Below are 14,864 nucleotides of genomic sequence, written 5' to 3'. Positions count from 1 at the left end.
CTCTTGGATTTTTGGTGACCTGTCTACAGGCAAGAAATGGGGGGATAGGATTTCTCAACAGTGTTACTTCTCTCTGCCCATAGCTGTGGCATTTGTCTCTTCCCACCCCTCTCTTCTGGGTTTTCACTTGGAAAATTACAAGAAGAGTTGAATATTGACTGGTAGTGTTATACTGAAAGAATACTTTTTCCATGTAGCTTTCATCACTGCTATTTTAATGTGTAGTTGTGTGTGAAGGAAGATAATGGAGCACCCATACTAGTTTTCAAATTGCTTATGTAAGCATGCTAAAAATGCTCAAGAGAAACATTTTTACAAAAATGGCAATTAAGACTTGCAGTCTTAATATTAAAAATTAGAATAGTTCAATTAAAACATTTTCATTTATTCTGAAACCAGTTTGGACACAATGGCTGACATCCTGACTAAATTTACTTGATGAAGTCACATTGAAATTAAGGACAATTTTGCACTATGCTTTTAAGTACAACCCAGGCTTCAGAGTTTTGCCTGCATTTCTTTCTTTCACTTCAGACTGAACTGCAGGCCTACATTAAGAGCCCTACCAGGAACTCTATAGAACTCTCTTAATAAAACATTTAAATTTCTAAACTCCTATCTGGAGCCTCAATTCTGTTGTTGAAGTCCAACAAAACGTTGTTCCCATACCACCTACCCGACTGATATTTTGTTGCTGAATGGTCTGCAAATAACAGTGCAAGAAACATCCTCAATGTATATTTGAATATTCATTTGAATGTGTTGAGTTTTAACTAGAAATGAAGTCCAGTGGCACTTAATGCAGTCCTCAGAGCTGCCTTAGAGATCAGGACTAATTTTGAGCACTTCTGGTCTTGGATATTTTTGCATCTGAAGCAAAAAGCCACATTTGTGCCCTTCCCTCCCTTTCTGGCTTTGGATTGGAGATAATTTTGAATGGCACAGAGACAGAAAATATAGGAGTGAAAATATCTGAAGGATGTGCTGTCCAAAGCAACTGTTGTTTGCAGTAGCTCACAATAAGGCCATCCCTGACTGAATGCATTTTTATTGGCTTGATGCATTGTCCTGAAAAAATATCATGTGCAGTATTTATCACAATATGTAACACTTTATGTGATCACAAAATGCAAATTTGATGTGGAATACATTAAACTGATTACAGCATGTTTGTGCTAAAGTATCAATAGCAATTTCCATATTCTGAATGTGGGTTGATGACTAATTTAAATGTGGTTAAAGGTATAGCTTAAAGTAGGGCTGTAAAACTGTCATGAGAGCTCAGAGGAAGCCAGCCATTATAGGCTAAGGCTACTTTATTGTGTAACAGGAAGAAACAAGTTCAACAAGAAGTGCAGGCAGGGAGAAGGAAGTGACACAAAAACTATTGGCCGCCTTTGGACATCACAGCAAACCTCTGTTGCCAGATTTGGCTTTTTTAAAGCCAAATTTTGGGTTACAGCCCATTTGACTCACGAGTATACCCCTGAGGTCGGCGGTGGCCAAACCAGAGGCAACCATGCCGGGGGTTTGGGTTTCTGGTCGTCCAAAGGCAGGAATCCTCGGTTCCATGCCAAAAGCGACCTGAGGTTTCTGGCCACAATCCTGAACTGGAACCATTGGTTCCTCTTCGGTTTTACTGCCAAAACCTCCGGTCAGAAAGCAGCAGAGTTTGCAACTGCACTTGAGGGTAGGAAGCGCCTCCCTCTTTCCATCTCCGGTTGGCTGCCTCAGATGTCCATCATTAGTAGAAAGAAGCCTGCATGGCCAGTTCCTCACCCGTTTCAGAATCCCAGACTCCAGATCTGGATCGTCTGTAAATGCCTCCCCTGTTTCAGAATCCCAGACTCCAGATCTGGATTGTCTGTGAACGCGGTAGGGGAATGGGGGCAAACCACGGGTTTGGACCTGTGGTTTACCATTATGTGCGAAGGCAGCCATTCTTAGTTTGCTTGGTCAGTTTAGCACTGCTATTTCAGTTGGTTTGGCTGTTCTGTTAAAACCCCTCTATATGGTTTTATCCTTCTAAACATCTGCAGAAGGTAACTTCGACTGTTGTGGTTGCCTTTAACAAGTTTCTACATATTGGCCTTGATTCAATTACAGCTAATCGTGACTAAGCCCCATTGAAACAAATGCCAGGTGTGATTAACTGTAGTCCCATTGCTTTGAATGGAAGCTTAGTTATGTTAGCTGGATCTTGGCCTTTGGATATCTTGTCTGTAATAGGTGGCCCTTTTCTCAGTTCAATCGCCTTGGGTATTAGGTGGTGGTTGTGTTTAATCACAATGGCTTTGAGTAACGAGGCCTGCTTTAATTTAGAGCTTCATAATTTTTAGAAGGGAAACAGGTGTCAGATTTCTCCTTAGTCTTTAAGTCTGGGCAGGCAACTTTTGGCACACCAGCTGTTGTTGAACTACAATTCCCATCATCCTCAACCACAATATATTATGACTGGAGATGATGACAGCTGTAGTTCAAAAATAGCTGGAGTGCCAAACATTGCCTATCCCTGCTCTTAAAAGGCCAGCCTTTCTCACTAAGTAACTGTAATTGTTTGTGGCAGCAGTATGTTCCATGCAGAAATAGATGGAATGGGTCCTCCTCCTGAGCCACACATTGAGGCATGTCCAGTTTATCTGGAAATATAGGAGATGGAGAAAAGGTGGGTGAACTGATGCTCTGAAGAGGCAAGATGGGACTGGCAAATACCCAAGTGACCTCAAGGAGGGGGTGGGGAATGGATCCATAATGCCAGAGTTTGAATGAATGGCAGCCAGTTGAGGCCCTGAGCTTACTAATAAATGTAAGGAGATAAAAGAGCTGTGGTAAGCAGACAAGTCTGGCACCTAGTAATTATTTGGAAGTCAGGAAGAGAGAGAGAGAGAGAACAAGGTCCCACAGGGGCTTAACAAACTTTAAGGAGTGGCTTTAAGGAGTGGCAAGAATGGGATATCAGATCCAGGAGTCCTAGAAATGGTGCAAAGGAAGCAGTTTATGATGTTGTCTGTGGAGCCAGGGTGTCCAGAAATCTTTTCATACATTTTTAGCCTACTTGCCTTAATGAAAATAAGCTTACCGGAACACCCAGCGTGTGTGTGTGTGCTCGTGTGCTCCACCCCATCAACTTTGCAATGCCCAGACCAATATGAACAAAATTGGTACAGTTGTAGGGACAAATAAGGACACCTCAAAGGCATAGTTTGTGATGGTGTCATCCACCCTGATTCAAGACGGATGACAGTGGGTGATTTGAGGTGCAAGTGGCTGAACTTGTGGACCACGTAACCAACTTAAACCAAATTTCCTATAGTTGTAAGGACACATAGGGACCAATGGCACAGTTTGTGATGATGCCATCCATCTTGATTCAAGATGGCGGACACATACACATTTGAGGCACAAGTGTGCTAACCTGTGGACTATCTAACTGATTTGAACCAAATTTGGTTCAGTTGTAGTAAGTGACACAATGGGACACCTAAGTGGTGTAGGAACATAGGAAGCTGCCATATACTGAGTGAGACCATTGGTCTATCTAACTCAGTATTGTCTTCACAGACTGGCAGCAGCTTCTCCAAGATTGCAGTCAGAAATCTTTCTCAGCCCTGGAGAAGCCAGGGAGGGAACTTGAAGCCTTCTGCTCTTCCCAGAGCAGCTCCATCCCCAAGGGGAATATCTAATAGTGCTCACATTTCTAGTCTCCCTTTCATATGCACCAGGGCAGACCCTGCTTAGCTAAGGGGACAAGTTATTCTTGCTACCACAAGACCAGCTCTTCTCTCCTGTAGTGGTGCAAGTGGGCTAACTTATGGACTGCCTAACAGATTTGAACCAAATTTGGTGCAGTTGTAGTGAGTGATACAAAGGGACACCTCAACGGCATAGTTTGTAATGATGTCATCCATCCTGATTCAAAATGGAGTAGATGTGTTGTGAACCACCTAACCGATTTGAACCAAATTTCTAAAGCTGTAGGCACACATAGGGACCCTCAATTGCATAGTTTGTGATGATCTCATAGATCTCAATTCAAGATGACTTCTGCATGAATGTTCAAGGTGCAAGTGGGAACCAGTTTGGACTATATTTTGTACAGTTGTAGGGACAAAAAGACATAGTATGTGATGATGTCATCCACCCTGTTTCAAGTTGTCAGATGCATGAATGTTTGAGGAGCAAGTGGGCTAACTGATTTGGGCCAAATTTAGTTCAGTTGTAGGGACAGTGAAAAGTAAAGTAGGCAAATTAGTGCTTACCAGAACAACTTGTTTTTCACACTGGGCAACATTTTAGGGTTGCCCATTTTGACTGATGCTCTTCCTGAGATTTGTTCATCCCAGTATTTTTTCCCTATATTTTTATACGAATACTAACAATAACAACAACAACTAATACTAAGGTAAAGTGTGCCATCAAGTCAGTGTTGTCTCCTGGCAACCACAGAGCCCTGTGGTGGTCTTTGGTAGAATACAGGAGGGGTTTACCATTGCCTCCTCTTGTGCAGTATGAGATGATGCCTTTCGGCATCTTCCTATAGCACTACTGGCCGATATAGGTGTTTCCCATAGTCTGGGAAACATACCAGTGGGGATTTGAACTGGCAACCTCTGGCTTGCTAATCAAGTCATTTCCCCGCTGTCCCATTAAGTGGCAGCTACTACTACTACTACTATTTATATACTGCTTTTCAAAAAATGAGTCTTCAAAGCAGTTTATATATAAAAATATGGAGAAGATGATTCCATGTCTCCAAAGGCTCACAGTCTAAAAGAAAATACAAGAAAATAGACACCACTGGAGGGGTGCTATGTGGAGCTGAATATGGCCTATTGCTCCCTCCCCCTCAGCTTAATGTAGTGAAAACCACCACTTTGAAAGGTGCCTTTATGCCCAGTTAGCAGGAGCCAAACCATTGAAATATCCAAGTTTGCTTTCAATAGTCACCTGGAAACTGGTCCTAGAAGGTTGGCAACCCTATGTCATCTTCATGCGGTTTACAGAGGCTGAATTTTTAAAGACTGCCTTGGTATTCTGGTCTATTTATTCTGGTTGTGTGTGTGTTCTTGTGCTTTTGACTATCCCTTGGGCATGTTAACAGAAAGACAGGAGATAATATGCTTTAGAATAAATATTTAGAACAATGTATGAGTGAATGGATAACTTTCTGTTCCTAACCTTGAGCCAAATGGGTGTCATGTAATGTAGACATAGATGTGTAAAGCTGTTTTGTTTTGTTTTTACTAAGATTTATGGTTCTTCTAAAAGTTCCCATAAGGGCTGGGAAACCTGACATTATATTATATTCCCTGACCAAAGATATCCACAGTACAGGGCTCAGACTGATATATGCAATAGTTGCTCTGCAGGTGATCAGATATCCCTCATTAGATTAAACGTACACTAGAATTTTGTAACTTCACATGCTCTTTATACACCATAGTTTCCAAGTGTCAGATGGCTTCAATCATTTGGTCAAATTACAAAAGTGCTTGAGGACAGTACTATTGGAGAAGCAGGGGGGAAAGTGTAGGTTTTAAGAATTTGTAATATGATGGCAGATCGTTTATGCTACAATCCTGTATGTTATGTCTGTTTTTAAAAATCCGCTATAAAAACCACCCCCTAATTCTGAGAACAAACTTTGGATACATCAAGGGACTAATACAGAGAGCATGACAATGGAGGAACACCGGTGAAGCTGTACCTTAATCGCCCCTGTGGGCAGTAAGATCTGCAAATATGACACAATGGATCACAGCATAGACTGCTTGCAATATTTCAAATTTCTGAAACCTACCCCTTTCCCTCTTATGCAGTTATACAGAATGTGCACATAGACAGCTATCCTGCTGACACCCATAATTTTGCTGGCATGTGCCAGAAGGAACCTGGGAGGTCTTTGTAGGATTGCAGTGTAGCCACAGGGTCAATTCCATGTGTAACGGAATCAGGCATGCTATCACATTTTTAATGACTATAGCCATACGCAGTTTCAAAGATCAATATTATATGTACCTTCTGGCAAGAAAACATTCAAATGTCCAAAAATTCTGATTCTGTTACCAAGATATTTTGCATGTTTCAGAAACAAAAGAAACATAAGATAGACACCAGTAACAGTCACTGGAAGTACTGTGCTGCGAGTGGATAGGGCCAGTTACTCTCCTCCTGCTAAATAAAGAGAATCACCACATTAAAAGGTGCCTCTTAGCTCAGTTAGCAGAGGTTAAATAAATAATATAAGCATTATTTATTATATATATAAAAAATATAAGCATTATTTATAATGGGAAGCCACCTAATGGCGCAGTGGGGAAGTAACCTCTAGGGAGTAAGAGGTTGCTGGTTCAAATCCCCGCTGATATGTTTCTCAGACCATGGGAAACACCTATATCGGGCAGCAGCAATATAGGAGGATGCTGAGGCATAATCTCATACTGCACAGGAGGAGGCAATGGTAAACCCCTCCTTTATTCTACCAAAGAAAACCACATGACTCGGTGATCGCCAGGAGTCGACACTGACTTGACGGCACAAGTTTACCTTTATTTATAATGGGGTTTTATATCTATATCTATATCTGAAAAGGAAAGCAAGTTCTGAAGTTGGTTAGGATAGGTCAAGTTCACTTATTGATGTGGTCTTATGTTCATGCTATGAACCCCAGAAATAACATGAAGGGCCAAAATGGCAAAATATTAAATGAGGTGCCATTGTCTAGTGTCATCCAAGATAATGACTGCTGTGATTTTGAACTCCTGTAAGTCTATTCCCTTTAACAAAGGTGCCCTTTCTCCACCCCCTCACTTTAGCTTATTCTCTCCAGTATCCTCCCCCACCCTATAACTATCATGTCTGGCACATTGTTGTAATAAAAAAGCAGTGCCAACCAAACAGGCATGTTTTGTGGAATACAAAATGTTCTCACTCTTGCTAGCAGTTGTTAACAAACAATGTACTTTCAGTATATTGTGCTGCCATTGCTATGTTCTCGAATGGGCAGCTTATACTCTAATATTAAAAACACACTTTTAAATACTTCACCTTCACAGTGCTTTCAGAGCATTTCTTGGTTCTTAATGAAAATACTAAAGTAAAGGTGTATTTCCTAAATTTAGGAAAGGGGGGATAATGGTGAGGGCCCTGCTTTTGTTTTCCTGATGTAATAATGAACACAGGATTCTATTCCCAACACGTCTTCCCATAGTTTCTATGGAAGTGGCAGGTTAGGAGGCAACACATGAAGCTGCTTTATACTGAATCAGACCATTGGTCCATCTAGCCCAGTATTTTCTCCACTGGCTGTAGTTCTCTAAGGTCTTAAGGGGAGCTCTTTCCCAATCTTGCAACCTCTTTTAACTAGAAATGGCACAGATCGAACCTGGGACATTATGCGCTCAAAGCATGCATTCTGCCACTGAGCTACGAATCGCTCCTGGGAGTGGGAAAGATGGCTAGGGATGCAGTAGTCAACTGGACCAGAACCTCAGGGCCCCCCACAGTTGTACCCCCAGCCCCAATGAAGACAGGACACACTTATTTGGAGTAAAATAGGGCCACTTTATTAATGTACTGCAGAATAAGACTTGCAATGAAGTACCTAATTAACCAGAGTTGTGCGGATACTCCTCCCGTGTGGGACCGCCTCTTAGGGAAGGCCATCCCACACCAGGGCAAAGGGCTAGGTACTGATTCGGTCATGTACCAGGTCCTGACTTCCTCTCACTGTGAGGCTTTCACCTGCTGGGTGGGGGCAAGCCAACCCACCCCCAACTCAAGCCACCAAACTTTGAGTGGGTGAGCTGAGCCCCTCCCCGCCCTGAGCAGGGGCCATTCCTAACCACCAGGCCACAAAAACCCTGAAGGGCTGTTCCTCACCTCAAATGGCCCTCCAGCCAAACACCATTGATCAATCTACCTACCCAACACCCACACCCTCCTGCCACAAAAGTGGGGCAAGCCTCTGTTTAGCCCCACTTACCCCACCCCACTAGTGCTTCCTGAATACCTCACTGCAAGTCCCAGAGGAACAGTTCATTCCCCTGATCAGTCAAATGTACTTCATCCTCCCTATACAGAGAAGCGTCCTGATCCTGAATGCCAGGATGCAGGATAAGGGCCTTGTCCCGCAGCAAGCCAATGTAATTGCCACCCAGTCAAATGACTAGCCAATGTCATTTCCCCCCCAGCTGAATGACTAGCACAAGTGTTGGCCCCAGTGGTGTAAATCATCCAGCAGTGATGTGTCAGCTCCAGCAGCAAGCCAGTGTTGTTGCCTCCCTAGGCGAATGCCTAGAAGTACCAAGGCCTTGCCCCACAGCAAGCTGATGTCATTGCCCCCCCACAGGTGAATGACTAGCACATGTGTTGGCGAATGACTGGTAATCATCCAGCAGTGGTAGGAAAAGATTCCATGGCACTCCTTGGCTCCACGGCAGTCCTCAGTGCCCCCAGCCAGTCCATCTCCACAGCTAGTCCATCTCCGCATCTCCTGCAAGGCCCCAACTGGATGTCCACCTAGGTCAGCCGAGCCCTCTGGCTGCCTGCCTGACTGGCCCAAAACTCATAGCTGAGACCATAGATGAGTACCTGAAGAGGAGAAGGAGGCTGTCGGTGGTCTGCAAAACAAAGGCAAGTTAGCACATCCATCGAGGAAGCCCCCATACTGCTGTAGCAGATGTATGTAATGGTGCCCACATACATCCCTGTGGTTGCCGCTGAAGAAGTCACCCCGATCCTGAAGGAGTGGGGGCCATACTCCTCCATGCTGAGGCCCACTATGCACAATGCCTGGGTCAAAGATAAGCATGACTTGTTTATGGCCGCCGCTTTAAACAAAGGTGGATTGTTCGAATTCGCCTCAACAAGGAAAGAGTAATCTAGCGTGCTCATTGTAATATGAAAGAGACTCCTGCCCTTGCGAAGGGGGACTTAATCAAAGATTTTAAAATACAGCCATGCAGAGGGGCTGCATCCAGATGTGACTGTTTTCTTCATGCTAAAGGTGTGGACCCTGCCTTGTGTAAGGGAGAGGAGAAAGCGTCACAGCACCTCCAAGCTGTGGAGCCCACCTTCAACAAGAGAGAGAAAGTGTTGCAACGTTGTGAGCCACTGGAAGAAGGCCAGACCCCACACACTCACTTTTATAGAAGTTTAAAGAGTATGTTGTGCTGGCCAGTAACAAATTTGGAAGAAAGCCTCAGAGACTAAGGTCCGTCAGTGTCGGCAGCTGCATGTCAATGACATGAACATATTCCTCAAGGAACAGGGGATTGAACACGAGACTATGCTCCCATACCAGAACTGAATGGTGTGGCCAAGGGGAGGTTCAGGAAACAAGTTTTGGGGAGAAGCTGTGAGGACTGCAACCAGTGCTACTGAAACTTGCAATGTTGCAAGAAGAGAGGCATGCGGATTTGCATATATTTCATGCCAGCCAGCGAACCCGATGCAGCACCAGTTTCAGAAAGGGTTGCACAGCCTGAAACAGCCCGACAACGGGGTTCCACCCAAAAGGCCCTAACTCATTATCAGGAGTGAAAGGTTACCAGAAACAGTCAGTGGCTATGCTTCTCCTTTTATAATGTTAGGAGATGGGCACTATAAACATAGGTATAAATGCATCCATGAGTGTATTGTTGTATTCCCTCAGAGTAACCTTGGTTAGTGAACCATGAGGTCAATTGAGAAATGTGAATGGACTCTAATCAATCAAAGAAAGATTGGATCGCTATATGTATCTCATATGTGGTGCCCCGGTACAGGCACAAAGATTCCTATGCTCCCAGTCCAGTAGGCTTACTCCATGTATCCCATTGTACAGCCTCTAGGAAACATACCAAAAGGGATGACTCTGCTCATGGTAACCCACAAAGCTGGTAAATGGGGGAAAGCTGCAAAGAAGAAACTGAATCCCTGCACCAGACAAGACCTGAACTACCTGCTGGAAGAAAGATTGTAGGATGCACATGGGTCTTTAAAACAAAACAAGATGCAGATGAGGATGTACAGAGCTGTAAGGCAAGGCTAGTAGCCAAAGAATACAGTACTCTCAAATATATGGTGAAGACTCCAGAGAGATATTCATGCCAGTCATGAAACACAGGTCCCTCAGGACACTACCAAGCAGAGCAGCAGCCAGAAAGAAGCACATTGACCATTTGGATGTAAAGACTGCCTTCCTACATGGAGAAATGGAGGGAGAGCTTTGAAGAACCTGGAAAAGAGAGGCTTGTGGGAAGAGAGGCTTGTGTACCAACTTCAAAAGAGCCTCTATAGCTTAGAGCAAGCTGCTAAAGCATGGAATGAAAAGCTAAGCTGGCCCCCACCATTACTCCCGATTCAGGGACAATCGATAGACTCACGTCCAGACTCATGGTGATGACCTGATTATTGCATATGAGGGAACAAGACAGCCATAAGATTGTTCAGCCCCTGAACAAGGAAATGGATTGACGCACCAAAGCCCATCAAGATGTTTGTGGCCCATCACTAGAGCCACCAATCAAGTGCCCCTCAGGAATTGAGTCAATCAAGAGGGCAGTCAGAGGCGTAACGATAGGGGGGCAGGGGGGCATGTGCCCCGGGTGCCACCCCAGTGGGCCACGTGGGGGGCGCCAAAAAGTGGCTCCCCTCCCGCCCCTCCTGGATCATGGTGGCTGGCTGGCGGCGATGGGCTGTAGCTTGAACTCCTTGGCGGGCGATCCGCCACCGCTCGGGCCGCGCTACAGCCCATCGCCACCAGCCAGCCACCGCCGCACTCGGCGGGCGACCCGTTGCCGCTGCCCACGCCACCGCGCCGCACGCCCGCTGCACTCGGTGAGCGACCGCCGCCGCCGCCCACATCGCCGCCGCGCCGCACGCCCGCAGCACTTGGCGGGCGACCCGCCGCCGCTGCTGAATTGCTGCCACCGCAATCTTCCGCCTGGGGGGCACCGCCACGCCCTCACAGGTATGTGGGGGCCGCCGGGGGGGCGGGGGGCGCCATTTCAGGGCTGGCCAGAGCTAGCCCTGGGCGCCGTTTCCCCCCAATACGCCACTGAGGGCAGTTGATAAGTTAATGTGCCGCAATGCTATCAAGAGGGAAATTCCTCAACTGAAGCATTTAGGATGCCCCCCCCAATATTCATACAGCCACCAATCAAGGAATGAAGGCTGCCCCCCAATCAGTGTGCTCTCTGATTCTCATTTTTAAAAAATGTGTGTGTGGAGTCAGCTTTTTGTTTGGGTTGGCTATATCAAGGCAGTGTGTGCACATGTTCATTCAGGGTGGGGCCTTCCTGATTTGACCTGAGTAGGATCTAAAACTAACTGAGTGGACATCCAAAAACGTCGGGGCTCTCTGGGCCAAGGCACCACCCACTGAGGGGAAGGTGGTTTTCCCCTAACCCTTAACCTTGCTGGGCCCTTTCTTTAATGACATACTGGCTATATAGCCCCTGGTGGCGCAGTGGTGAAACTTCTGCCCTGTAACCAGAAGGTTGCAAGTTCGATCCTGACCAAGGGGCTCAAGGTTGACTCAGCCTTCCATCCTTCCGAGGTCGGTAAAATGAGTACCCAGAATGTTGGGGGGCAATATGCTAAACCATTGTAAACCGCTTAGAGAGCTTCCAGCTATAGAGCGGTATATAAATGTAAGTGCTATTGCTATTGCTATATTAACTGCCCCCCGATGTAGACACAATCAACTGTTCTTTAATCAATTAGATGTGCAAAGCCCCCCACTGAACAACTGATTGCTCCAATGGCAATTAAAAGTGAATGAATGAAGAATGACCCCAATTAATGAAGTATGGCCTCGCTTAATGAATTAAATCAATGTGAAGTCCAGTTAATGAAATAAGAATGCCCCCTGCTTAATGAATTAATTCAATAGGAATACCCCTTGCTTAAAGAATTAAATCAATGCACAGCCTAATTAATGAATTAAGAATGGCCTCCATTTAATGAATTAAGAATGGCCCCCATTAATGATTTAAGAATGCCCCCAATCACTGAAGCAATGAATACTCCCAATTACTAAAATAAGAATACCCCAAATTAGCAATGAATGCCCCCCACTTAATGAGTTAGGAATGCAACTTGATGGCACACTTGACTTTTTACCCCCAATCAATGAATTAAGGATGCCCCCAAACCAGGAAAGAATAGATGCCTCCACTTAATGGCCGCCACTGAAGGAATTGAAAACTGCCCCCAAGCAATAAAGTGACAAATGCCCCCTTGACAATGGATTAAGAAAAAAGGGGGGGTAGCAGCTGCCCAGTGGAGACGGACAAAGGGGCCTTGGGGAGCACAAGACAGGGGATACGCTGCCAAACCAAAGGGGCCTTGGAGCGCTGCTACGCTTCTGCTTCTTGCAGCTGCTCCTGTCGCCGTCACCACTTCGCTACTGTTCTCCCCGCCGCCAATTGCACCGCTACCCCTCTTCCTGTGTTGACTGCCCTTCAGCTCCCACCCTATTGCCAAGCTGTGGAATGACTGCCCCGGATGGAGAGCTTTTTCCCGATCCTGCAACCTCTATTAACTAGAAATGTCACAGATTGAACCAGCGTGACAGAGCCAGCGTGGTGTAGTGGTTAGAGTGCTGGACTAGGACTGGGGAGACCTGAGTTCAAAACCCCATTCAGCCATGAGACTTGCTGGGTGACTCTGGGCCAGACACTCCTGTCTCAGCCTAACCTACTTCACAGGGTTGTTGTGAGGAGAAACCTAAGTATGTAGTACACCGCTCTGGGCTCCTTGGAGGAAGAGCGGGATATAAAATGTAGATGATAATAACAACAACCACCTGGGACATTATGCGCTCAAAGCATGCATTCTTCTACTGAGCTATGAATCGCTCCTGGGAGTGGGAAAGATGGCTAGGGAGGCAGTAGTCAACTGGACCAGAACCTCAGAGAGGCCCACAGTTTCAGGAACAAAGCAGTACTGAGTTATTCCATGGGGAAAATGTTTTCATTCAAAGAGCACATCTAAAACATATTTTAGCTATTCTTTTATATATGAAACATGTATGTTTGCACCATGTTAATTTAATGATAGGATAAATTGTTTAGAAACCAGGCATCCGAACTGCATTAGTAGTAATGTGCTGTTGGCCCTTCTTTCAGTCCTCCTTTGCTAGAATACCCTGTTGCCTCTTATAAATGAGCCATGTGTACACACACTCCTCCACATTTAATACTGCTGATGAATGAGTGCTGATTCACAAGCCATTGCCCTTTGTATGAGTTCACCCAAAAGACTATCTGAGAGAAACACATGCTTGCAATTAGAGAGTTACAAAGTACAGGATAAACCTTGCCCCCATCAACCTGGCTGACATCTTCTGCCAACTCCACACTTTTCCCATACCTGATCCAAGGTATTGGCAAGAAGCAGCCTTTCAGAGATGACATTAACATGCAGCAGTCTGGTAAGAATTAGTTCTTAATTGGAGCAGAATAAAGAATGCACGCACACACACACACACACACACACACACTGAGTATCTTGGCCCAGTGTTCACCACTGCAATTTTTTAGCAGATGGGGAGGAAACGCCCACCAACACCCCACCCCCGAAACGTCTAAAATTCTCTGTGTTCTCTGATGGGTTTAGCAGTTGTGAGACTGCCAGTCAGCTAGGGTTTTACAAGAGTTATTGTCATTGTGATTTTTTCAGATGAGTCATTTGGTATATTGCCCCCAAAGGCTCCTCGTTATGATTCAGTGTGCAGTATATACGATTGCTACAGCTTTGGGGGCTTCGTAGATCAGAGTGGGGGCTGCAGTTGCTCAGCATTCTGAAGTCGCGGCATTGTGCTTAATTGACACCTTTGATGTAGCCCCTAAGACAGCACCTGCACCTCCCACTGCTGCTCAGAAGACGTCAGCCTTACGCAGAAAAGGCTTCGGCTTATGAATCCTGCATCTCATTCAGTTCTCTCTGTGAGCAGCTTTGGCTATCCTTAACTAATCCCAACACTTCCCATTCTGCTACTGCTTGGGTGTAGTACAAAGGCAAACATTTTCCTGCTTGGCATTGTCAGGTTAAACACTAAGTCTGTGTCCATGTTAGAACTCATAGAAGGTAAGTTAAATGCCTTATTACTATCCTGGCATGTAAAAATTAATGTAAAGTAGAGAGAAATCGGGTGTCTGCTAGCTGCTGTCTTTTCCCCCACCCCCTCTGTTGCTGATGAATATGGATTGTAACCTAGCAGTGGTTTGTCTAAGAAGACATTTTATTCTGTAGCATTTCTCTCGCAGTGCTTTCCAATACATTGTTAGTATCCTTTACTTGGATGCTCTATGCTGTGTCTTCCACGGCTGCTTAGGTTTTTCTCCTTAATTTTACGGTAGATTTGGTGTGAATGCAAGGGATGCTTGTAACAGGTGTATCAAGTCTTGTGAATGAAGAGCCATTCATATTTAGAAGAGTAACTGGGGGTTATGGGCTGGAAATGGCAGAGCTCAAAAGAGTTAGCTCTGAGTTAATGCTTGGGTCAAAGGTGCCATGTGGAATTCTCTGCAAACAAGTGACCTATTAATATCAACACTTTTAAAATAAATAAATGTCCTTTTCTGTTTAGTAGTGATTTTAAATTGCTAATGCATAGCTTTAAGAGGCATATCAGGAAAGGCGTGGAAGGGATTTGATTCAGGCAGCAATTGTTAAGGCAGAAAAAACATATGGCTCTGCCTCTTTTTGCATGCACAAAGCATTCCACTGTGGAAGACAATAATTTTAATTTCATCAGTGTTGTGGCCACAGAATGAATACAGATCAGTTCTTCACTTGCTTAAGCACAGTGTAAAGCAAGCCAGTATTGAGACTCATGCTTGAAAGCTTCCACCTTTAATGTTCACTATGAATGT

At 45.0% G+C, this 14,864-nt stretch overlaps 1 protein-coding gene across 5 annotated transcripts in view; it reads left to right on the top strand.

The window, feature by feature from the left end:
- Positions 1 to 14,864, top strand: part of DCLK1 (doublecortin like kinase 1) — a 399,204-nt gene that overhangs the window by 263,488 nt on the left and 120,852 nt on the right. Inside the window, exon 1 of one of the 5 annotated variants that reach the window (XM_053305408.1) lies at positions 13,772 to 14,076. The exons of the other annotated variants lie outside the window; for them this stretch is intronic. Coding sequence (XP_053161383.1) covers positions 14,058 to 14,076 — 19 coding nt within the window. The 5' untranslated portion in view covers positions 13,772 to 14,057. Of the gene's footprint in view, positions 1 to 13,771; positions 14,077 to 14,864 lie in introns of those variants that run through there. 5 annotated transcript variants of the gene reach the window in all.

This window comes from Hemicordylus capensis, chromosome 3, assembly GCF_027244095.1.
Source record: "Hemicordylus capensis ecotype Gifberg chromosome 3, rHemCap1.1.pri, whole genome shotgun sequence".
NCBI classification, from domain to species: Eukaryota; Metazoa; Chordata; class Lepidosauria; order Squamata; family Cordylidae; genus Hemicordylus; species Hemicordylus capensis.
The sequence above is the reverse complement of the archived record's forward strand: the minus strand, read 5'-3'. Positions and strand labels throughout refer to the sequence as shown.